General features: G+C 42.1%; 1 protein-coding gene across 1 annotated transcript in view; it reads left to right on the top strand.

Moving 5' to 3' along the window:
* The first annotated feature begins 245 nt into the window (after positions 1 to 245).
* The window catches only part of RYR3 (ryanodine receptor 3), a 366040-nt gene continuing 342581 nt past the window's right edge, over positions 246 to 23704 (top strand). The window contains exons 1-2 of the mRNA XM_073799899.1: positions 246 to 392; positions 1126 to 1284. Of these exons, the coding sequence (XP_073656000.1) occupies positions 246 to 392; positions 1126 to 1284 (306 nt within the window). The remainder of the gene's footprint in view (positions 393 to 1125; positions 1285 to 23704) is intronic.

Below are 23704 nucleotides of genomic sequence, written 5' to 3'. Positions count from 1 at the left end.
TTTATTGGGGTATAATTGCTTTACAATGGTGTGTTGGTTTCTGCTTTATAACAAAGTGAATCAGTTATACATATACATATGTTCCCGTATCTCTTCCCTCTTGCATCTCCCTCCCTCCCACCCTCCCTATCCCACCCCTCCAGGCTGTCACAAAGCACCGAGCTGATCTCCCTGTGCTATGCAGCTGCTTTCCACTAGCTATCTACCTTACGTTTTATAGTGTATATATGTCCATTAACTTCACCATGCCTGGAAATCTTTTTGATCTTTGCAACCCAAAGTCAGGCGGTAGTCGAGAGAGAGCATGTGGACTGACAGGTGGGAGGAGTAAGGAGGGAGTGGTTGGTAAGGAGAAGGTTTTCCTCTCCGCCTCAGGCAGGGTTGAGCACGAGGTGAGCATATTAGTGTAAACGGAGATCAGCCTCATTTCTGGACCATCAACCAGAGGAATGCCATTCAAACAAGGTGTCTGCAGTTGGAGGAGGGCTGCTTTTGAGACTGATGCCTCCTTGGGAATCCAGAGTGGCTCCCCCACTCGGCCTTCAGTATCTCCTTCCAGCCTGGCTCCTCCAGGTTTCTTTCTGTCTTCCTTTCCCATATGTCTGACACCCATCTGCTGCCTCTCTCCACAGCCTCCTCTGTCACCTCCGGCAGGTGCGTTATCACTGCATGCACCCCCTCCCCCCGACAAAACACGTCTCTTCTCTCCCTGACATAAAATGGACTTTCCCTCCACAACTCCCACCTCCTTCAGATCTCTGCTGTTGTCTCTGTCTCCCTCCATCTCACCTCATTGTTTCATTGTTTCTTTGGAGAGATCGCTTAGGTTTACTTTCACGTTCACTCAAGTGTTGAAACCAACTGCTGGCTTGGATGGTGGGCAGTTTGTACATTTCACAAGTGAGGCTCACGCGGTGTATTTAAGTAGTACCTCTGTTCCATGTACTTGCTCTCTCTGACGCCACCCCAGATTTGAGGAGAGTCCTAACTCAAGGGAGGAGCTCGGTGGTGCCACGAGAAGAACGAAGTCTCCTTTATCTAATAATCAAAGACATGTGCCCCTCAGTGCACCTGGTAAAGGCACAGCGAGGTGCCCTGGGGGCTTGGCTCTGCGTGGGGATGTAGCCCCCTCCCTGCTCACGTGGGTCTCTGTTCCCCTGGCAGGAAGATGAAGTGGTCCTCCAGTGCATCGCCAACATTCACAAGGAACAGAGGAAGTTCTGCCTGGCAGCTGAGGGACTTGGGAATCGCCTGTGCTTCTTGGAACCCACTTCAGAAGCCAAGGTGAGGTTGACTGTCTGCCCTGCACCTTCCCGTTTGGCACCCCAAAGTCGTCTGGGGGATGGGACTGCTGGGATATGGTGGTGAGGGTGATAAGGATGGTGAGGAAGAAGTCTGAAAGGACACATTTATTTTTAAAATGGGAAGCAGATCAGAACACTGTCTGTCAGTGTTCAGCAGGACACGGAGGATGCCTTGAGGTCATTGTCAGTCTTCACGGAGGAGGTTCTTTTACTACCTCCAGCGCACCTTCCTTGTTGTTAATTCCTAGAAATCCGAGTGCGTGTTCTGTACTCCCAGCTATCGTTTTATTGCTACAGGGACTCATATCCTTGGACCTGTGTTGCACAGCAAGCTCATCACTTTCAGCCGTGACTGTGCTGAGATTGTTGTAACTGCCTGCTGTGCCCTGGGGGCAGAGAGGAATGTTTGCTCTGGTTCCCACCTGCGGGGTGGCATGTAACATCATCTCTCCTCAGCCAAACTTGGTTTCCTGCATTTTCAGTTGCTTTCTGCTTTTCCTGAACTGTATGTCAGATGGATCTGTGTGCCCAGTGTTCTCACAGTACTTTGTAGTGCTGGAAAGACCTTTATATCAGTCAGGGTTTTCCAGAGAAACAGAACCAATAGGATCTCTCCGTTTTTCTAGATAGGTGGGTGGATGGATGGGTGGATGGATGGATGGCTGGATGGGTGGATGGATGGATGGATGGATGGATGGATGGATGGGTGGGTGGATGGGTGGGTGGATGGATGGGTGGATGGATGGGTGGATGGATGGATGGATGGATGGATATATATGGATTTATTTTAAGGAACTGGATCATGCAATTAGGGAGGCTGGCAAGTCTGAAATCAGTAGGTTCAGATCAACTGGAAACTCAGGAATTAATGCTGTCTTAAGGCAGATTTTTTTCCTCCTCCAAGAAACCTCAGTTTTTATTCTTAAGGCTTTCAACTGATTGGGGGAGGCCCACCCACATTATCAAGGGTAATCCCCTTTAAAGTCGACTAATTGCAGATGTTAATTACATCTACAAAATGCCTTCACATCAAAACCTAGATTGGTGTTTGATTAAATAACCGAGTACTGTAGTCTAGCCAAGTCGGCGCACAATTAACCATCACCCCTCCACGCTCAGTTTTTCTTACAGAATCTTTTTAAATTTTAAATCAGAAGATGGTTACATTTTCCAGTGAGCCCACCTGATTGATATGTCATTTCTCCGTGTGAACATACACAACACAGGCACACATGCAGAGTCTGTGCTCATCGTAGCGCAGCAGATGTGCACCGTGATGGCTGTGTCTCCCAGAAGCCCTCTCTTCTCCCTCACCCTGCTCCCTCCCGTGTAGGTCACTGATCCACAAGCACAGACATATGTATGTCAGTGGCATGTAGGACAGGGTCACGTTCAAATGAATGCCAGAGCAAAGAGACAAGGAAGATTTTTATCTTTTTAAAGGTCTTAGGCTTGATTTCCCTGAAGCCTTTTCTCATTTACTTTTGTTCTTAGCTAGGTTTTTTTCTTTTCATTCCCAGCAGTCCGGGATAATAGGAAGCTCATTAGATTATAAGTCAAGCAGTTAATTCTCAGCCATTAGCTCATCATGTGACCATGAGCAAGTCGCTCAGTCTTGTTTTCAGCTTTCTCACCTGCCGGAGAAGATGCAGCCTGGTGCAGTAGAAAGAGCATGGGCCTGAATTAGAAACCCATGGTACCATTTTCTAGTCATCCACTGAGTGGGTCATAGGACGTTGGTTTGGGGCACAGCTCTGGAACCGGACTGGCAAGAGTTGGAATCCTGTCTCCACCACTCACCAGCTAAGCCAGGGCCTTGAGCAAGGTATCTCACCTTTCTGAACTTAGTTTTCCCCTCTGCCTAGTGGGAATTTAATAGGACCTACCTAATAAGGTCGTTATTAGGATTAAATGAATGAATACGTGTGAACCACCTAGCACATTGTAAACTCTGTTTAGCCACTGGCTATTGTGATTTACTCTTACCTAGACCAGATTACCTAAAACAAATTAAAGAGAACTGTATATCATAATCTAAGAATTCTTTGTATCTCACAGGTGTAAAAATAATAAACTACAGCACTCATAAATACATTAGGGTTAAGACGAATCCTTCCTAACCCCTGCTTGACTAAGTGATTGTCCTTATTTTAATTTTTCATTTTAAATGTAAAACAAGATAACACGACTGAAGAATTTTTAAACAAAATAGAATGGGTCATCTATAACTGTATTCCCTTGTCACAACTGTTTTCATTTTTGTTTTGCACTCTGGCCTTTGTCCACGTGTACCCATATATTTTCAAAGTCGTACTCATAGTAGATATTCAGACATTCCGCTTTTTTTCTTTCATGTTTCAGTCAGTTCCATATTGCTATGTAGCCCTCGTGGTTATTTAAAAAAAAAAAAATCATGTATGTGGTTTTGTTGGTTTACTGTTGCTTCCTGGAGTAATGTCCCGGAGAAGAATTAATGATATCAGAAGGATAAACAATATTAAACTACTTTCTTAAAAGGAGATACCAGTTGTTACAGTTAGCACACCCACTATCATGTGAGTGTCTCTCTTTTATATACAGTATGAAGAAAATGTCCCATGAGGGCTTCTTACAGAAAAACAGGGTAAAGTTCCTGGAAAGGATAGAGTAGGTCTTCAGAATTTCCCGTCACCACTCCTGAGAGCAGCCTGCTAGATGAGCCCATTTTCTGTGGCTTCAGGCTTTCCTACAACCAGCTCCAACTATCGCACACACCTCTTCTGGCCTGTCCCCTCCCTTTTCAGTAGATACTTCTCCTAATTCTCTACCATCAGATTTCACAACCAGCTGTGCCATTCTTAGGCTTTTGGAAACTAATATAAGCCATGCAATGAAGTGAGAAGGCGTGTGTATTCCCAAGGCTGGCACTGGGCATGAGACACAGATCTCAAATGTCACTCTTATCAGCTGGCTAGAGCCAAATGGTGACCTTGGGCATTCCCAGTCAAGGGTATTTCAAGCTAGTTGAGGCTCAGAGAGAGAAAACTGAGATGAACTCTAGGGAGAAGAAAGACCTCAGAGAAAGAACAGTTGAGATAAGGTACTTAAAAGAGATTCTCAGTATATGAGCCCTGAGAAAAAGAGGTCATATTGAAGCAAGGAGTGAGAGGGCAGAAGAATAAGAAGCAAAAGTATAAGAATGTGAACACTTGCTATAGACCTGGAGACTGTTGAGCACTTGGGAGAGTTCTTGTGACTTTGATTCCTATTTGTCATGGCCCACCCTTCTCTGAAGGCCCCTTAAACTGCAGATATTAGTTCATGAAAGCACCCTTATTCAGCTTTCCATTCTAATGAGCACAGCTTGGGGAGTTAAAAGGTATTTTGTTTTGTAGGGAAGACTCAGGGTTAAAACCAGAGACCAGGAAACATCGAGGGGAAGTGTTGCTTCTCTATTTTATCAGTAGCAGCAAATGTTTATTGACTGTCATTTTTAAGTGGAAAATGTGTTCCCAGGAATCAGGAATTTACTACTTTTCCTCTGGTTCTTATTATATCTCATCTATGATGTATCTGCAGTGTCCACAAGCGGGTTGTCTTTGGTTCAACTTCACATCCAGACTCATAAGATGCTGATAGACCCCAGTCTGCTCAGTAGGACAGGGACCACAGCTTGCCTGCTGGGAAGTGTTAGGCACTCCTGCGGGAATCCTTGCAGCCATCCAGGGGCTGCCTTCCGAATCCCCACCCCAAATGACAGCTCAAGTTCAAAGAGACAAGGTCCACATCAGGCAGGTGTGGAGTCATGGCTTAAAAGCCATGGCTTAAAAGCTTCATGGACCCCAGGAGCCGGTGTATCTTGTAACAACTCCATAGACGTAGCTTTTGAGATGCCCATGAAGGACCACCACCACTACAAGTGTCATCGTACTTGGGGAAATCACAAATATAGGACTCTCCATGAGATACTGGTGGTCTTTCCAGTCCAGAGACAGGCTACCAATCAGGGATCATTTTTACCCTAAGTAATGTTCCCTAGTAACATAATTAACATATCAGTTTTCTCAAGTTGTCCCAAGAACAAAACTGGACAATTAACTGAAGGTCAGATTCTCATGGTGAAAGAGAAAATTTCATAAGCCTTATCCCATAGGAGTCTTCACTGATGACCATCACTTAACTACTGCAGCCCAACACCTTTCCAAATCCTGACTTCCACCTTCCTTAATTGTATCGTAGATCATCAAAAGGGAGGAAAAATATGGAAACTTTTGTTTAAAATCAGTTGCAACAGACTGAGGTTTGTTTGTTTCACTGATTTTAATGATAATGAAACTGCGATTGATGAAGTGAAACAACTTACTCTAGTACCCTTCAAAAGCCAGTGTCACATCTAAAGCCTTTGGGCTCTAGTGTCTCAGAAAAAAGTTCTACCTCTGTCGGGGAACATTGTGTCTTACTGATCATGGTTTATTCAAAGTGAAAAATCCAGTTTCATATCTAATTTTCAAACTGAACATTTTCAGGGTAAATTTTATTCCTATTGTTTTCACCTCGTCTTTTGAAAACTGAAAAATAGTCTGCTCTGGTTTCTGAAAACTTGTATAGGTTCTCAAGACCCAGAATTAAACATTTGCGATTGTGCAAACATCATTATGTCAATGACATGAATTAGGATAGAATTCTTGGCTAAAAAACCCTTATTTTCTGTTGCTTTTATTATCTTCAGCTCAGAAAGATTTACTGTTTATTCCTAAAAAACTAGGCCTATGCTAATTTACAGACAGGCTCAACCTGACGTTGTATACCCTTTTTTGAACTTCTGATTGTTACTTTAGTGTGTAGTATTCTCTATGGACTTGAGATCTTATGAAAGGCCAAACTATTATAAAACTTACTTCAAAAAATTCCCTTGTCTTACAATATAAAGAGACTTACACATTAATATAAAGAGACTTAACACATCTTTTTGGTTTTTTAACAGTTATCAAGCATCATATGCCGCGGTGCTTACATACTTTCTTTCATTTAATCTTTACAACCCTATGGAGCAAATATTATTCTCATTTACAGAAAAAGAAAGATAGAACAATTGAGACAAAGTTAGATGACTTCCTGAAGATGATTCATTACAAACTCGAATCACTGTCTAATTTCTATAATGCTCATCAATAAAGAGTATTATGACTCTAACTTATTTAATTATAAAGAAGCCATATTTCTTCAAGTGGTTAGATTTTAAGAATACCTGGGCAGATCTCCACACGCCTCCCACAACCTTCCTTCATGTGTCCTCTGAATGCCTGACATTCCAAAGTTAGAAATATGTATTTTGCCTAAATCAAACAATCTATTAAAATGCAGATGCTCTCAACACATGAAGCAATATTAAAATTTTTATAGCTAATTTTTTACAATATAAAGATTATCATATTTTTTCCTAGAAAGTAAGTTTATAAAGGGGTGATAAGGCAGATTACTAAGTGCCTCAGTATTGAGATATAAGGCACAGAAACACTGTAAATGGGGTAGTGGAGGGGTGATCAAAACATCCATTGCATTGCAGTAGGATGGTTTACTTGTCTTTTCTCCTGCCCTCCACCATTCTGTGATCACTAAAGTCACAGACTGTATAGGCATACCTTAGAGATATTGCAGGTTTGGGTCCAGACCACTTCAATAAAGCAAATATCGCAATAAAGTGAGTCACACGAAATTTTGGTTTCCCAGTGAGTTTAAAAGTTATGTTTACACTATAATGTAGTGTATTAGGGGTGTAATAGCGTTATGTCCAAAAGTAACAATGTACATAACTTAATTTAAAAATATTGCTAAAAAAATGCTAACCGTTACCTAAGCCTTCAGCCAGTCGTAGTAGTAACTCAAAGATCACTGATCACAGCTCACCATTACAAGTATAATAATGAAAAAGTTTGAAATATTGTGAGAATTACCAAAATGTGACACAGAGATGCAAAGTGAGCAAATGTTGTTGGGAAAATGGTGCCGATAGATTTGCTCAACATAGGGTGGCCACTGACCTTCAATTTGAAAATAAAGCAATATTTGCAAATCACAATAAAGTGAAACATAAAAAAAAAAACTATGCTTGTATAGTATAGCAGTTAAGAAACACAGCCGTGGAGCTAGAATTTCTGGGCTGGTAATTTTGGCTTCACTGCCTAATAGCTTTATGACCATGGTTCAAATGACTTCTCTCTCTTTGCCCCAGTTTCTTCATCTTTAAAAATGTTCCCATCTCATAGGATTATCATGAAGATTTAATAACAATGGTTTATAATTGTAAAGTACTTACATAGGGCCTGACACATCCAAAGTGCTATTTAAGCAATAGCATTTATTATCCCCAGCAGAGGGTCAGACACACATTAGGTCCTCAGGAACTGTTGCTTTATTCAGTTAAGTTACCCATGTACTGAATTAATTAATTAAAAGGCCTGGATTTGAGGATCAGCAGGACATTTGTGACCTTAAAAGTGACATATAAAGGACAGTCAGAGAGAGTAAGTTAGATAAAAAGGATTAAGCAATAAGCGAATGGTTTTAAAAAGTAAGATGAATTAGTGGGATGTAGATTTTTATGTTACTGATTTCTAATTTAATTTTAATATGGTCAAAGAACATACTCTGTATGATTTCAATCCTTTGCAATTTATTGGGACTTGTTTTTCAGCCCAGCATATGGTATATCTTGAAGAATGTTCCATATGTACTTAAAAAAGCTGCATTCTGTAGTTGTTGAATGTAGTGTTTTATGAATGTCAAGATGAATATTCTTACTAAATTGTATCTACTTATTCTGTCAATTACTGAGAGATGTTAAAAACTGAAGATTTGCCTGTGTCTTTCGTTAGTTCTGTCAGTTTTGTTATGTGTATTTTAAAACTCTGTTTTAGGTGTGCACATTTAGAATTTTTGTTTGTTCTCTGATGAATCGGTCCTTTTCTCATTATCGAATGTAACTGTTTATCCTTGGTCTTACAATATACATTGACTGATACTAATCTAGCCGTAAGCTTTCTAATGCTTACTGTTTGTGTGGTATATCTTTTTCCATCTTTTTGTTTTCACCTTGTTTTTATCTTTATTTTTAAAATATGTCCCTTATAAACAGCATAGAGTTAAGTGTTGATTCCCCCCCATTCTATAATCTCTACTGTTTTATTGGAGTGTTCAGTCCATTTACATTTATTGTAATAGTTGATACTATTGGGTTTTAGTCTACTATCTTGCTATTTGTTCTGTGTGTGTATATATACCCTAGTTTTTGTCCCAGTTTCTCCTTTTCTGCCTGCTTTAGAATAAATCAAATATTTTTAAAAATGTCCCATTTTATCTCTTCTATTGGCTTTATAGCTCTACTTCTTGGTATTGTTTTTCACTAGTTCCTTTGGGGATTACAATATGAATCCTTAACTTATCACAATCTTCTGTGAGTTACTATTACATTACTATCCTTATCCTTTGTGCACTATTGACATGTGTTTTATTTCTACAAGTTATATAGTGTGCAATACTTTATTATTTTTGTTGCAAAGAGTCGATTGTCTTTTAAAGAAATTAAGAAAAGAAAAAAGATGGTTTTTATAAAAATAATATCCAGGTATGTAACATTTTTAGTGCTCTTCAGGTTTTCCTTTAGATCCAGATTTCCATCTGGTACATTTTCCTCCAGCCTGAAGAATATCCTTTAGCGTTTTTTCATAGTGAAGATCTGCCAGAGACAAACTCACCCAGCTTTTTTTGTTCACTGAGAATATCTTTATTTTGTCTCTGTTTTTTGAAGGATATTTTCTCTGGTTATAAAATCCTGGTTTGACTTTTTTCTTTCAGCACTTTAAAGATGGTGTTGTGTTGTCTTTGGCCTGCATTTATTTTTTTTTAATGAAAAATGAGCTATCATTTTATCATTTCTCTATATGAAATAAGTCTTTTGCTTTGGAAGGTTTTAAGAATTTTTTCTTTATCTTTGATTTTCAGCAGTTTGAATGCTGTATTTGAGGGTGGTTTTCCTTCTATTTATCCTGCCTAGATGTTGCTGAACTTTATGGACCTCTTGGTTGAGTTTGTCTTTTTTTATCAAGTTTGGAAATTTGACAGCTGTTACCTTTTTTCTTCGTTGCTTCGCATGGGCTTTCTTTAGTTGCAGTGAGCAGGGGCTACTCTTCCTTGCTTCTCATTGTGGTGGCTTCTCTTGTTGTGGAGCGTGGGCTCTAGGCACATGGGCCAGTAGTTGTGGCTCGTGGGCTCTGGAGTGCAGGCTCAGTAGTTGTGGCGCATGGGCTTAGTTGCTCCGCAGCATGTGGGATCTTCCTGGACCAGGGCTCAAACCCGTGTCCCCTGCGTTGGCAGGCAGATTCGTAACCACTGCACCACCAGGGAAGTCCCCATTACTTATCTTTCTTTTTTTCTTTTTATTTAATATCTTTATTGGAGTATAATTGCTTTACAATGTTGTGTTAGTTTTTACTGTATAACAAAGTGAATCAGCTATATGTATGCATATATCTCCATATCCCCTCCCTCTTGCGTCTCCCTCCCACCATCCCTATCCCACCCCTTTAGGTGGTCACAAAGCACCGAGCTGATCTCCCTGTGCTATGCGGCTGCTTCCCACTAGCTATCTGTTTTACATTTGGTAGAGTATATATGTCAATGCTACTCTCTCACTTCGTCCCAGTACATTTCTCCCTCCCCATGTCCTCAAGTCCATTCTCTACATCTGCATCTTCTTTATTCCTGTCCTGCCCCTAGGTTCATCAAAACGTTCTTTATTTCTTTTTTTTAGATTCCATATATATGTCTTAGCATACAGTATTTGTTTTTCTCTTTCTGACTTACTTCACTCTGTATGACAGACTCTAGGTCCATGCACCTCACTACAGATAACTCAATTTCATTTCTTTTTATGGCTGAGTAATATTCCAATGTATACATGTGCCACATCTTCTTTATCCATTTATCTGTCGACGGACACTTAGATTGTTTCCATCTCCTGGCTATTGTAAATAGAGCTGCAATGAACATTTTGGTACATGACTCTTTTTGAATTATGGTTTTCTCAGGGTATATGCCCAGTAGTGGGATTGCTGGGTCATATGGTAGTTCTTTTTTTAGTTTTTTAAGGAACCTCCATACTGTTCTCCATAGTGGCTGTATCAATTTACATTCCCATCAACAGTGCAAGAGGGTTAACTTTCCTCCACACCCTCACCAACCTTTATTGTTTGTAGATTTTTTGATAATGGACATTCTGACTGGTGTGAGGTGATACCTCATTGTAGTTTTGATTTGCATTTCTCTAATGATTAGTGATGTTGAATATCCTTTCATGTCTTTTTTGGCCATATGTATATCTTCTCTGGAGAAATGTCTATTTAGGTCTTCTGCCCATTTTTGGATTGGGTTGTTTGTTTTTTTGATATTGAGCCGCATGAGCTGGTTGTATATTTTGGAGAGTAATCCTTTGTCAGTTGCTTCATTTGCAAATATTTTCTCCCATTCTGAGGGTTGTCTTTTCGTCTTGTTTATGGTTTCCTTTGCTGTGCAAAAGCTTTGAAGTTTCATTAGGTCCCGTTTGTTTATTTTTGTTTTTATTTCCATTTCTCTAGGAGGTGGGTCAAAAAGGGTCTTGCTGTGATTTATGTCAAAGAGTGTTCTGCCTCAGAAACGAGTTAGTCTCAGACAGCAAACCTTCAGTCTGCAGTCGATCCCAATGTCTACTGGCTCAATTTTGGGACAATTCGTTGTCTATTCAGGTATTCCACAGATGCAGGGTAAATCAAGTTGATTGTGGGGATTTCATCCACTGCTCCTGAGGCTGCACGGAGAAATTTCCCTTTCTCTTCTTTTTTTGCACAGCTCCTGGGGTTCGCCTTTGGTTTTGGTCCCATATCTGCATGTAGGTTGCCCTCAGGCATCTGTTCCCTGCCCAGACAGGAGGGGGTTAAAGCAGCAGCTGATTAGGGGGCTCTGCCTCATTCAGGCTCGGTGGAGGGAGGGGCACGGTAGTCATAATTGGAATGTGAGGCGAGCCTGCGGCGGCAGTAGAAGCCAGCATGAGGTGGCAACAGCCTGAGGCGCGCGGTGTGTTCTCCCTGGGAAGTTGTCCCTGCATCATGGGACCCTGGCAGTGGCGGGCTGCACAGGCTTCCAGGTGCGGAGGTGTGGATAGTGACCTGTGCTTGCACACAGGATTCCTGGTGGCTGCAGCAGCAGCCTTAGCATTTCTCGCCCGTCTCTGGTGTCCTCGCTGATAGCCACAGCTCTCACCTGTCTCTGGAGCTCGTTTAGTCAGTGCTCTGCCTTCTGTGTGCAGAGAGGGAAGGAATCCCCTCTCCTCGCTCGCCCTGAAACAATGGTCTCTTGCCTCTTAGGCAGGTCCAGACTTTTTCCCGGACTCCCTCCCGGCTAGCTGTGGCGCACTAGCCCCTTCAGGCTGTGTTCACGCAGCCAACGCCAGTCCTCTCCCTGGGATCTGACCTCTGAAGTCCAAGTCTCAGCTCCCAGCCCCCACCCGCCCTTGCCGGTGAGCAGACAAGCCTCTCAGTCTGGTGAGTGCTGGTCGGCACCAATCCTCTGTGCAGGAATCTCTCCGCTTTGCTCTCTGCACCCATATTGCTGCGCTCTCCTCCATGGCTCCGAACTTCTGCCCCGCCCAACCCCTGTCTCCACCAGTGAAGGGGCTTCCTAGTGTTTGGAAACTTTTCCTCCTTCACAGCTCCCTCCCAGAGGTGCAGGTCCTGTCCCTATTATTTTGTCTCTGTTTTTTCCTTTTTCTTTTGCCCAACCCAGGTGCGTGGGGATTTTCTTGCCTTTTGGGAAGTCTGAGGTCTTCTGCCTGCGTTCAGTAGGTGTTCTGTAGGAGTTGTTCCACATGTAGTTGTATTTTTGATGTATTGGTGGGTATAAGGTGATCTCCATGTCTTACTCCTCCACCATTTTGAAGGTCCCCTGTTACTTCTTAAAATATTTATTTTGCCACACTTATTCTCTCCTGCTGGGACTCCAATTACGTATACATTAAACCATTTTATGTTATTCCATAGGCCACTAAAACTCGGTTCATTTTTTTCAACTATATTTCTCTCTGTGCTTCAGTTTGAATAATTCCTATTGACTTATTTTTGTTTCTTTAATTTAAAAGTGCCATTAACTCTCTCCAGTGAATTTATTTCAGATATTGTATTTTTTTAATTACAAAATTTTCAGTAGTTTATTTCTAAGGTTTACATATTCTCATCTTCCATTGTTCTTATTTTTTTCTGATAAATTCATTAACATTTATAATAGTTATTTTAAATCCTGCCTACTAATGCCAGTATATGGGTTGTCTGTGGATCTGCTTCTTATGACTGGTTTTTCCTTTGATTATGAGTCACAGTTTCCTATTTCTTTGCATGTCTAGTAATTTTTATTTTATACTGAAGATTGTAGCCGATGTTTTGTAGTTATTTTGTTTTCACTTTTCTTTCCCTAAAGAGTATTGTGTTTTGTTGTAGCAGGCAATTAAATTACTGGTGGAGCTCCTTGATCTTCTGGAGCCTTGGTCTCTTTTAGTTTTGCATTTAGTTTTAGGATATAGTCGTTAGTCTTGGGATGTAGCCCATCTGGGTTTTAAGGAAAATCCTGAAGTGTTTCCTAACCCCGTCTAGAGAGTTAGGCTTGAACACCAAATTCTGACACTCCAAAACCAGGTAGCTACTGAAACCTTCCTTCCTTTTAAGCATTCCAGCTGTTCCTTTCCATTTGATACTTGGAGTGCTGCCCTGTACAGTTGATGAGTGGGCCAGAATTTGAGGGGTATTTTTATTGCCGATTTGGAGTTTTCATATACAGTGGTTCCCTCCTTTTTCCACATTCTCCTCTTCAATTTCCTGACATTCCAACAACCCCAAACTCAGCCCTCTGACTCCACAGCAGCTTTTTTTCTTGCCATCAATCCCCTATAAAATCCGTAAACAAGGGAGTGGCCTCAGGGGAAATTTTAATTAAATGTGCATATCACCTACTTGGCTTCCCTTCTTTCAAGAGTCATATTTTTCCCTCCGGCTTTAGATTGCTCTCCAGTACCTTCAAACAGTTATCTTTTTAATGTGTTTCCAAAATTTATAATTGTTATTGTCAGGAAGATTATTCTGCTGTAAGCTTCTCCACTGTTACCTGAACCAGAACCTCTTCAGTGAGTGTTCACTGCTCTGTGAAGCAGCTGAGAGTTAAAAGAAGAGACAATGGTGTTGAAGCAAAATCTGGGTTATAAAGAAGGAGTTTCCATGATGAGAGAGACAGGCATGTTTTAGGCAGAGAAAAAGGAGGCCGTAGAGAAGGAGAGACTGAAGCCATAAAAGAAAAGGCGGTGGGGGGGGGGACTAACGTATGGCACTGTTAGTGAGGGAATTAACTGAGAGCAGCTTTGGCATATGCAAAAGAGAAGAGGCGAGGGCACAGGTTTTGAAGTAGCAAAGATGGGAGTTGAACACACACGGGCTGATTGTCAGGCGAAAACATGAACTTGTGGAAACTGTATAGGTCCTTCATATGTAAAAAGGACATGAATAGACAGGGATTAAATTGACTTCAGGTGTGGTTAATGGGACGTATAGGGTGGTGAAGGGATCAAAGTGGGAGGAGTCAAGTGTAACTAGAGTTAGCTGCCTATGGATGACATGTTGTTTAGTGAAATAGGGCATGTGGGAGAAGGAAAGTGTTAGGACAGATAGTGCTTATGAACTGGATTTGGGGCATATTGAATTCAAAAGGCCTGGAAAGCATCCAAGAGGAAACTTTGATAGGCATCTGGATGTATGGATCAGAGAGGTTGGAATGGAGATAACATTTAGGAGATATTGGCTTAAGGATAGCAAATCAAGCTCTGAGAGGGGAAATAATATGGATTAAGAAGGGAAGAGAAGAGGTCTTGGAAAATGTAGATATTTAAAGATGAGTAGAGGAAGAGAAACACAGCACAGAGAAGGAGGAGGAGAAACCTAAGAGATCAGAGGGAAAATAGGCATGGACAATGTCATAGAAGCCACAGAAATCACGGGAAGAGTGTCAAGAAGGAGTATGGTCAATAGGGTAGGATGTCCCTTGGAGGCAAAGTAATGTGAGTTTGGAATGTGTCCATTAGATGTAGTGACACGGAGGCCAATGGTAGTCTTGGTGAGAGCTCGCTCAGTGGGGGGACAAGGGCAGAGCCAGTTTAGCCGAGGTGGAGCGCAAGCAGAAAAGGAAGACAAAATAAAGACAGCCAGTGCAGAAATCTCTGAAAGAGAGAGTGACGGCTGGAGAGGGTCAGAGGATGGAAGGATTTTTGTAATAGAAGAGGCTTAAGTGTGGTTAAGTCTTAAGCATGTTCCCATGCTGATGGAAAGGTACAAGTGGAGAAAGAGAAGAAGGAGATGCAGAAGAGGGAAGGGATGCTTTAGTGTGCAAATTGCTGATACAGTGGAAAGGGCTGGTATTAAGAACAGAGATGAGGAACTGGCCTTCAAGCAAGGAAGACCTCCTATTTCCACTGAAGAGGAAGAAGGCAAGGCTGGGAGGAGACCTGTAGGTTTTGTGCAGAAAGTTTTGGTGAGTGAGCCGCCTAGAGGTGTGAGGGCACAGCAGGGAGGGCCAGCTGAGGTTGGTAACCATGACTTTCCAGCGCTACCAATTTTCTGAATTGTGTCATCTTGTGCAGCAGCTCTCCGCAGGCCCAGCGCAGGCATGGAGAAGGCGGATAGTTAAATTCTGCCGGGTGAGTGGGGTAAGTGTCAAAACGGCAAGAGAGTGTAGGAGACTGGACCATGGAATCTTGGAATTTAGGCTGAATGAGGAAAGAACTAAAGATAGGAGGAGACTGTGTGAGTGAAAAGGATTAAGGGGTGTAAATAGTGATGAGAGTAATTGAGTAAGGAAGCCCGCTGAAAGGGGACTGCATGGTTAAATCGTGGGGTGCGTCCATCAGAGGTTTCCGAGTAGAGCAGTTTGGCTGAAACTAGGCCCCAGCTGTATGACCATGAAAGAGGGTGGCTGAACTACAGTATAGAAGATCACTGATGAAGAAGAAGCAAAATAACTGCGAAGCTGTAACATGGGATAGGTTATTCATAGAGCCCATTAGTTTCCTAGGGCTACTGTAACAAATTAGCATAAACTAGGTGGCTTCAGACAACAGAAGTTTATTCTCTTACAGTTCTGGAGGCTAGAAGTCTGAAATCAAGGTGTGAACAGAGCTGTGCTCCCTCCGAAGCCTCTGTGGGAGGATCCTCCTTGCCCATTCTAGTTTCTGGCAGCCCCAGGTGTTCCTTGGTTTGTGACAGCATACCCCCAATCTCTGCCTCCATCTTTATATGGCCCTTTTCTGTGCGTCTGTCTTCACATGGCATCTTCGCCTTCTTGTAAGGACATCAGTCCTATTGGATTAAGTCCCACCCTAATGACTTCATCTTAACTTGATTACATCTGTAAAGACCCTATTTTCAAATCAGGTCATATTAACAGTTGCTGGGGGTCAAGACTTCAGCATATATTTGGGGGGAGCACACAGTTCAAGAAATAGCAATGTGAGTGTTCTAATCAGCAAGAGTGGGAACGAAAAAGGGCCAGAGAGTTCAGTGAAGATGGGAAGGTCACAGAAATAAACAAATAGCAAAAAGGGAGGCAGCAAAGGGTGATGTCTCCAGGCACAGGATGCTTAAAGGAGAAGGAGTTAACTTGTGGAAGAGCAGTGATCTAGAAACAGTCCCGGGAAGGAGAAGGACACAGACCCAACCTCCTAAGCCCAAGTTATCTGAAGAATGAGAGAATAAGCATCTGGAATCGAGAGGGCCCCAAGGGAAGATTGTTCACACTGGGTCAGGGACTATTGTTGTTTTGTGTAGGCAGGATAAAGGGCTCATTTCCTACTGGTCCATATGTGAATTCATCAAGTCGAAGGGTTGGAGTCTAATCCTAGGGATGCTCAGATTCTGAAAATCCTGGCTCCACGGTCCCGTTCTTCCCATTCGGCAGCTAAATGGTTTTCTTTCCAGAAGTCTTCTTTCCATTTCTGCATCCACATTGAGCCTCACGCTCTGCTGTTTCTAACGGTTAAGAGACGAGAAGGGAAACAGATATCCAAAGGAATAGCATAGAAGTCGGGAGCAACGCATGTCAAGTTTATTAATGCATTTGTCAGTTGCCGGATCTGAGGACCTAGTTAAAGAGAAGGAAAAAAATGTCAACCCTGAGATCTCCTCTCGTCTATATTGTCCTTCTTACTATTTGAGTTATTAATACTGTGTTGATAACTTATCTGCTTGAGGCAATACCGTCCCCTCTTTTTCTTTAAAGACAGCCTGTACCTTTAGTGGTGGGAATCTTCACAAAGAATTTATTCAGTGTGTAAAGTGGCACCATTGCTCTGCTGCTCATTTGTCATTTACTTGTTCACAGCAGGCAAATGGCCCCAGGTGAATTATGAGTAGGTGTTATTCATACCCGGGCTCCTCTGCAGCGCTTAGTACTTTGCTCTTCAGACCTAATAGCTGCTATTTTGGTCTTGATTAGCAGTATTTTTTCTTCCTCCCCCAACTCTTGAACTTACTAATTAGACCACAAAGACTTGCCTTTTCTTCCTGTGATTGGGGGAACATCTCTCTTCCAGTTGTTACTTTTACATGGAATTAAAAGGATGCATTGCGTTCGTGTTAGAATTTGAGTCAAAAACCCAAGGCATGTTACATCCATCATTTTCATTCCTTGTGGGTGTTTTAAAACCTGGGGATAAAACCTAAGCCATGCTGACGGCCTCTTATGTGATCTTTTGAAATGATGTGCGTATTCATAATTCCCAGATGAAAGTATTGTTTACAAAGAACGGAATAGTGATTCAAGAGATCTGGTTTTGCTCTCCCTCCAACGTGCTTTAAAATGTTACACAAAATAACCTCTAGGATCTGATTTGCCAGCCACCGCATGAGGAGAGTTTTGTAAAGGAAATGTTCAAAATTGTTTTAGAAGTTAAGATTTACAGACAGTTAAGTTGACAACTTTATTTCTCTACTTTTCAGTAGTTCGTTGAGTAGTTTTTAAAGTGACCTGAACAAACTACATGAACTGAAACATTTTACGAGTCATTTGGAAACAAATCTTGTTTGCTCTTAACTTCCTGTTGTGTAGCAAATAGTTGATTTTAAATAATTCAAAATGCTATGGAGAATTAATTTGTGTTTCTTCATCCAAGTTATTTCAGGGAGTGATTACAAATTGTTTTTAAAACAGTCATTCCGGGATTAGCTGCTTTCTCTGTCAGTATGTTTTCCAATCATTTTTCTTCCATTCCACTTAAACTCAGCTGAGCTTTATGCAAAGCCTTTAGATGAGAACGACTGGTACAGGAAAGCTGTTTGTAAGCCTCTGTCTGACAGTTCTTTTTGAGCTATTGAGTGGTTGACAGGATTTTAAAACCCTTGACCCTAATGATCCATTTCTCATTAGAGCGCTTTCATCAAAGACTTTTGCCTTAAGCGCTACTTTAGCACTTCGCTATACATCCCAACATATTTCGACTTCAAAATAGAATAGATTATCATCTCTTTGGGGCGGTTCAGGTACAGTACTGCCTCAGAGCACTGAGGGCGGAATAATTGATTTCCACCCCACCTCCTCCATCCCAGGGGCAGTCACTTGAGACTTGAAATCTGAATCATTACCCTGGTAAGCTGTAGCATCTAGGTTCAAACAATTCTTCTTTTACCTAAAGATGAGGAGAGGTTTTAGAATTTAATGCAAGCTCTGAGACTGAGTGAACGCAAGAAGGCTTACTATTGTCATTCAGCAAAACCTCTTAGTAAACAGCGAAAGGGAATTACTTTTTTTGTGAAAAATTACAGCCAAGAAAGATGAGAACTTTTTGATGTTCATGTGGAAGTTTCCAGAACCTCCTCTGATCACCTTTCTGTTTGAAAAATGAGCACTGTGGTTTTGCTCACTCCCTGATTTCCCAGGTAAATTGTGTCATGAATGCTGTATCTTTGAAGATGATGATCCTAGCCAGTACCTGTGAGGTTTGGCACTGAGCTCACCCAGAAAGGCTGAGGTTCTCAAACTGGAATGAGCATATCCTTCAATCCCCAGCCTTGTCTTGCGTAGGGCCAGAAATCTGCTTTTATTTTTTTTCAAACAAACTCCTGTCTGGTTCTTATGCAGGTGGTCCACAGACCTCACTTTCAGAAATCGTGGAAGGTCTGAATTTGCAGTCGTCGGCCTTATACATCTGTTTCCTTGTTTGACTAAGTAATGACAAAGTAGCTAGATGTCATCACAAAACGAGGCAAAGCTACCACCGACCTTGGCTTCATTAGTATCATGTTCACCCTTACCTACAGCCTGCCATGAAAAGTTTCGAATTGCCGTAGTAATGAATGAACTTGCTTCTTTCCCAAAATGTACGCGTTTACTAGAAAGCCAGACATGGCACTCATCTTCATCTTATTCACTAGAACATAAGGATAAATGCTGCTGGAGAGCAACTGACTAATTTGAGACACTTTTAAAAATTAATTAATTAATTTTTGGCTGCGTTGGGTCTTTGTTGCTGCGCACAGGCTTTCTCTAGTTGCGGTGAGCCAGGGCTACTCTTCGTTGCGGCGCGCAGGCTTCTCGTTGCAGTGCCTTCTCTTGTTGTGGAGCACGGGCTCTAGGCACACAGGCTTCAGTAGTTCTGGCACGTGGGCTCAGTAGTTATGGCTTGTGGGCTCTAGAGCATGGGCTCAGTAGTTGTGGCGCATGGGCTTAGTTGCTCCACAGCATGTGGGATCTTCCCAGACCAGGGACCGAACCTGTGTCCCCTGTATTGGCAGACAGATTCTTAACCACTGCCCCACCAGGGAAGTCCTAATTTGAGACGTTTATCTTCATAAGGTCTGACAAACTTATCTTGGGTCACCATGAGCAAGGACTTTCCTTTCTGAGGTGTGGCATTGCTCTTTCAGCTTCTGTCAGTGTGTTCATCCTCTCTCATGGCACCAATGGTTGACACAACCATTGTGTGTTGGAGGTAACTCCTGATGAGGTTTTCCCTTTCCCCTTCCCTCCTGAGTAATGTGCCCTGCAACACCTATTCTCTGTCCTCATTGTTGATGGGAAACCTCACTAGCCTGGCTTAGTTGTCTAGCGTGGATAAGGAAGGGAACTGAAGTGAAGGTTCTGTCGCGTGAACTTGGATGGTTGGTCAGAGGCAGTATTTGACATGGTATTTCCTGGTCACCTTCACCAGATGCTGAGTGATGTGTTGGGTTCAAATAGGAAGAGACTGAGTCTCCTACTGGTTTCCTTGTGTTTATCAAAGCTGGCTCACGACCTGAGTGAAAGGTATCAGTGACTTCAATGGGAGACGGTTTGGAGAGAATGGAACCCAACACGTCTGCACAGTTGAATGAGCATTTTGATGTTTGTTCATCCTTCGTACTTGGAATGCTTCCTGGTAAGGGTGGCACTACTGAAGTAGATATAGCCCACTCCACTGAAGCAGCGCTTATTATTAAGTGAACATTTTTAACTCATGCAGCTACTTCTGACTGGCAGTGCTAAATTCCTCTCTAGTATACATGTTTTAAAATATCTGTGTTGAATATTACATGCCCCCTTGTAAATGGGGGCATGTGATACTAATCCTTGCACATGTAAATATCTAGCGGTAGTAGGTTAGCTCAGACACTGTGAGGCAGTTGAAGGGGGTAGGATATAGGAGGACTTCTTCCATATTGGAGCAAAGTATTTATAACTGTTATTTATTTCCACAAAGGCTTTTTAAAACCGAAACTTTTATGAACGTCTATCCATATACTCCTGCCAAAAGAAAAAATTTGAATCCAGAACTTAGTTTATAGTGACATGTTTATTTTTTCCAAAACAAAACTTCCATGGAGGGGACAAAAAGTAAAAACTGCATTTGCACATTGGAATTTGGATTCAATCTGAGAGTGGGAAGGAGGCATTGGAAAAAAAATTCAGACCATTTGGAAGCCAAGCTGTCGTCCTTGCCCTTTGGCACCCCGAGCTTTATCCACTTCAGATCCAGAGCCTCATGGAGCTGTTACTGTAATCAAGCAGGACTCAGTACACAGGAGGTTCTTCCCGATAATAATAGTGGTGAGCATTGCACCTAAGGGGACAGAGCTGCCATTGCGTACACGGTGTCTCTGTTCCATCAGCCTTTAGTTGAGCTTGGCATTGTCTCTTCTCTTGTGGGCTCTTCAGAAGGCTTTCCTCAATCTTCCCCTTCCTGTGTGTGATGAGAGGCCAAGAGACACACATTGTCCCCTCCTGAAGCTGCTGGAGGAAATGGAGAAGCGCCTTGCCATGGAGAAAAGCTTTACCATGGTTTCTAAATTCTCTGACAAACACGTCATTTCTCAAAAGGGAGGAGAGGGCAAGTGGAATTGCCAAGGAATATATACACTGCTGGTCAGTGTTCCTCCCACCAAAACTAAAAGAAACCAAGCTGGAGACTAAAACACAAACATTAGGTTGAGACTAGGCTTTCCTGCCAGTCCGCCCCCCCTCAGCTTTGATCTCATCTCTTGATATTTCTGCCTATCACACCTCATTCCGACTCCACCATCCTGTACCCTGTGCTGTTCCTCCTGCTGAGGCTGGTACCCCTAATTTATTCATGGCACATGGAACACACATGCTGGTTTCATCTCCTTACTGACATGCTGCCTTTCCTCTTTCCTGAGCTCTGCTTTTTTTCCCAATATGTAAGCTCTTTGGAATAACAACTTCAGTTTCTCACAGTAGATCCCATTGAACACTAGCAAATTAGGGTCCCATTCCTTACCACAGAGCGTTTTGTATTGCCTGTGCTACTCATTAAGCTAGAGTTTCATTTATGACCGTATTTTTTTTTAGGGCCGTGCAAAGAGTCATTGTTTCCGCTACCTCCGTCTATAAACAGTGGGTATTGTTTGCTGCTCCTCCGCACAGCTTGTTTTTTCCAGGTGCGAGTGTTCCACATTTCTACCTTTTGGCACCTTTGTTATTCTACATGCCGACCATGCCAGGCAGGGAGGCAAAACTTGGCTCAATCAAGACCCAAGTCCACCCTCCAGCCTGTGAGTGATGCATTTTCCCAGCAGGCAGTTTTACAAGCCAGCTGCCCAGCGTTTTGACTCTGATTCTTTGGCCGCCCCTTCTTCCTTATTTTAAAGAACACAAGCTTCACAGCACTGATTTTTGCCAGACTCTTGGTGACATTTTTCCTATGTACCAGAAACAACTGATGCTTGCAGAATAGAGGCGTCCAGGGTACCTCAGCATTACTCTTGGTTGGGGCCATAGCAGGCAAGATCATAAAAACAACAATTATGTGGATTTCAAATTATTGGGTTATTCATTTGAAAGAAATTCTTGTATTTTGATGAATTGAACTCGTTTAATGAAAGATCTAGAGTAAGAATCAGTTACTGTCCAGGGACCTGACTTTACTTGTTTGGTCCGGTTACTCTACAGTATCTTTCAAATTGGGGTCAGAGACATCCTGCTTCAGAATCACCTGGGAGATTCTTTTAAAGTACCACCTGGAGAAGGGTGCCAGGAATCTGAAATGTTAGCATCCTTGCCCGGGAGATGCTTGGGCCAACTGCATTCACACTTCCAAAACAAGCTTATTTGTGTTACCTCTTGTGAGAAATCTCTGAGCATCATCAAAAGGATAGTTGATGTTGCAAGTGTGGCTCTTACTTGAATTAATAAACATTCTCCCTATGAGAGGCTAGACTGTAATGGATCCGTGGATCAGTGTGAATTAAACAGCCAATATCTGGGCATTTGAGGGATGAGGCAAAGAAACAGTGATTGTGGGTGTTTTTAGTTCTTTATCACTTTGGGCTGGTATTTCTTGGCAGGACTTTTGTCAAAGGATATTGGTCCTGCAATTTGGATTTCCTGCTTCTAGGTGGCAGTGGCTTCTCGCTCACGTAGGAAGTGTTTCAGCAAGTGTTCTGCTCAAGTAAATATTTAACTCCCTAGTAGAAGCTTATTATTTTATTTTTTTTAAATATCAACAGCTTTCTGTAACTTGGTAATCTTCCTCTCCCTTATGCATAATCAACTTATTCCATCCCTTTCCTTCTGCATACTCCCTCTTTCTTGGAGTAAAATCTCAGGCCAGCATGGCGTCAGATGCTGCAGTTGTTCTGCTCACGAGCATGAGTGCTTTTGCTTCGTACGTCTCCTTGTGCTGTGGTAGTGATTCTCCACAGCTGTCAGTCCTCCCAGGGATGCTCACTGTTCCCTAGAATGAAGAACCGCCAAGAGACTGGGGGATACTGAGAGCATTGCCTTCCTGTGGTTGATTCCTCGGGCATCAGAAGGCATCTTCTTCACTTCATTCCTTTAAAAGATAATAGAATCTTTCTCCTCTCTGCCCAGAAGGAATGTTTTCCAGCTATAAGTTTAAATTCTATGTGCCTTACTGTTTACGGATAATGGGTTTTGTTAGCAAAGTTCAGGCAAAAATTGGAACTCAAATGTTTCGAATAGTTTCTGTATATATTTTCAGAAAGACCTTTCTGAAAGATCCTTTTCCATAGCAAAATATGTTTTTTAAAAACTTAAGCGAGGTTTTATACATTTTAAACTTGTTTCATGATAGCTTTTAACACAGATAGGCAAAGTCTCTTCCCTCGACATGTTTAAAATCTGGACGTACACACGTTTAAAATCTCCACATGTATGTCCTTGGTGGAAACTTGTCCCATCATGCCCAGAGTTGAATTGCTTTTTGGAAGAGAGAGCTTACGTGGTAAGTTGGTTTCAGATTTCAGAACTGCATGAAGATGGAAATGAGCGTGCTTGCCAGGAATCTCAATTTTAGAAAGCTCTTGAGTCCCGATAGTCCCACAAACTGCAGCCCGTAATCTTTGCAGTAGCCATTCCAGAGTAGAGAACTCTTCCTGAGATAGTCAAGAACCTAATATGAAGTCCTTAAGTTATTAAAGTATGAGAATTGGAAGGAGACTTCCCTGGTGGTCCAGTGGTTAAGACTCCGTGCTTCCACTGCAGGGGGCACGGGTTCGATTCCTGGTTGGGAAACTAAGATCCCCACATGCCGCTCGGTGTGGCAAAAAAAAAAAAAAAAAAAAAAAAAAAAAGAATTGGGAGGAGGTAGCCTAGTAGAATTAGAGTTCTACAACACAATGTTCGTATAAGGATGAGAACCTTCTCTTCAGGAATATTGACACAGTATCAGAAAGTGTTGAGCTTGGAATTCCCGATTTAAATGCTATTCTCAGCATGTGGTTGTGGGGAAGTGTTTCAACCTTTCTGAGTCTCAGTTTTCTCATTTATAAACTGTCTATCTATAATCTTTTTGCTAAAAGAGTTGATGTAAGAGTTAAATGAGGTAATATTTATAAAGGATTTAGTAC

This window comes from Tursiops truncatus, chromosome 2 (genome assembly GCF_011762595.2).
Source record: "Tursiops truncatus isolate mTurTru1 chromosome 2, mTurTru1.mat.Y, whole genome shotgun sequence".
Lineage (NCBI taxonomy): Eukaryota > Metazoa > Chordata > Mammalia > Artiodactyla > Delphinidae > Tursiops > Tursiops truncatus.
The sequence above is the reverse complement of the archived record's forward strand: the minus strand, read 5'-3'. Positions and strand labels throughout refer to the sequence as shown.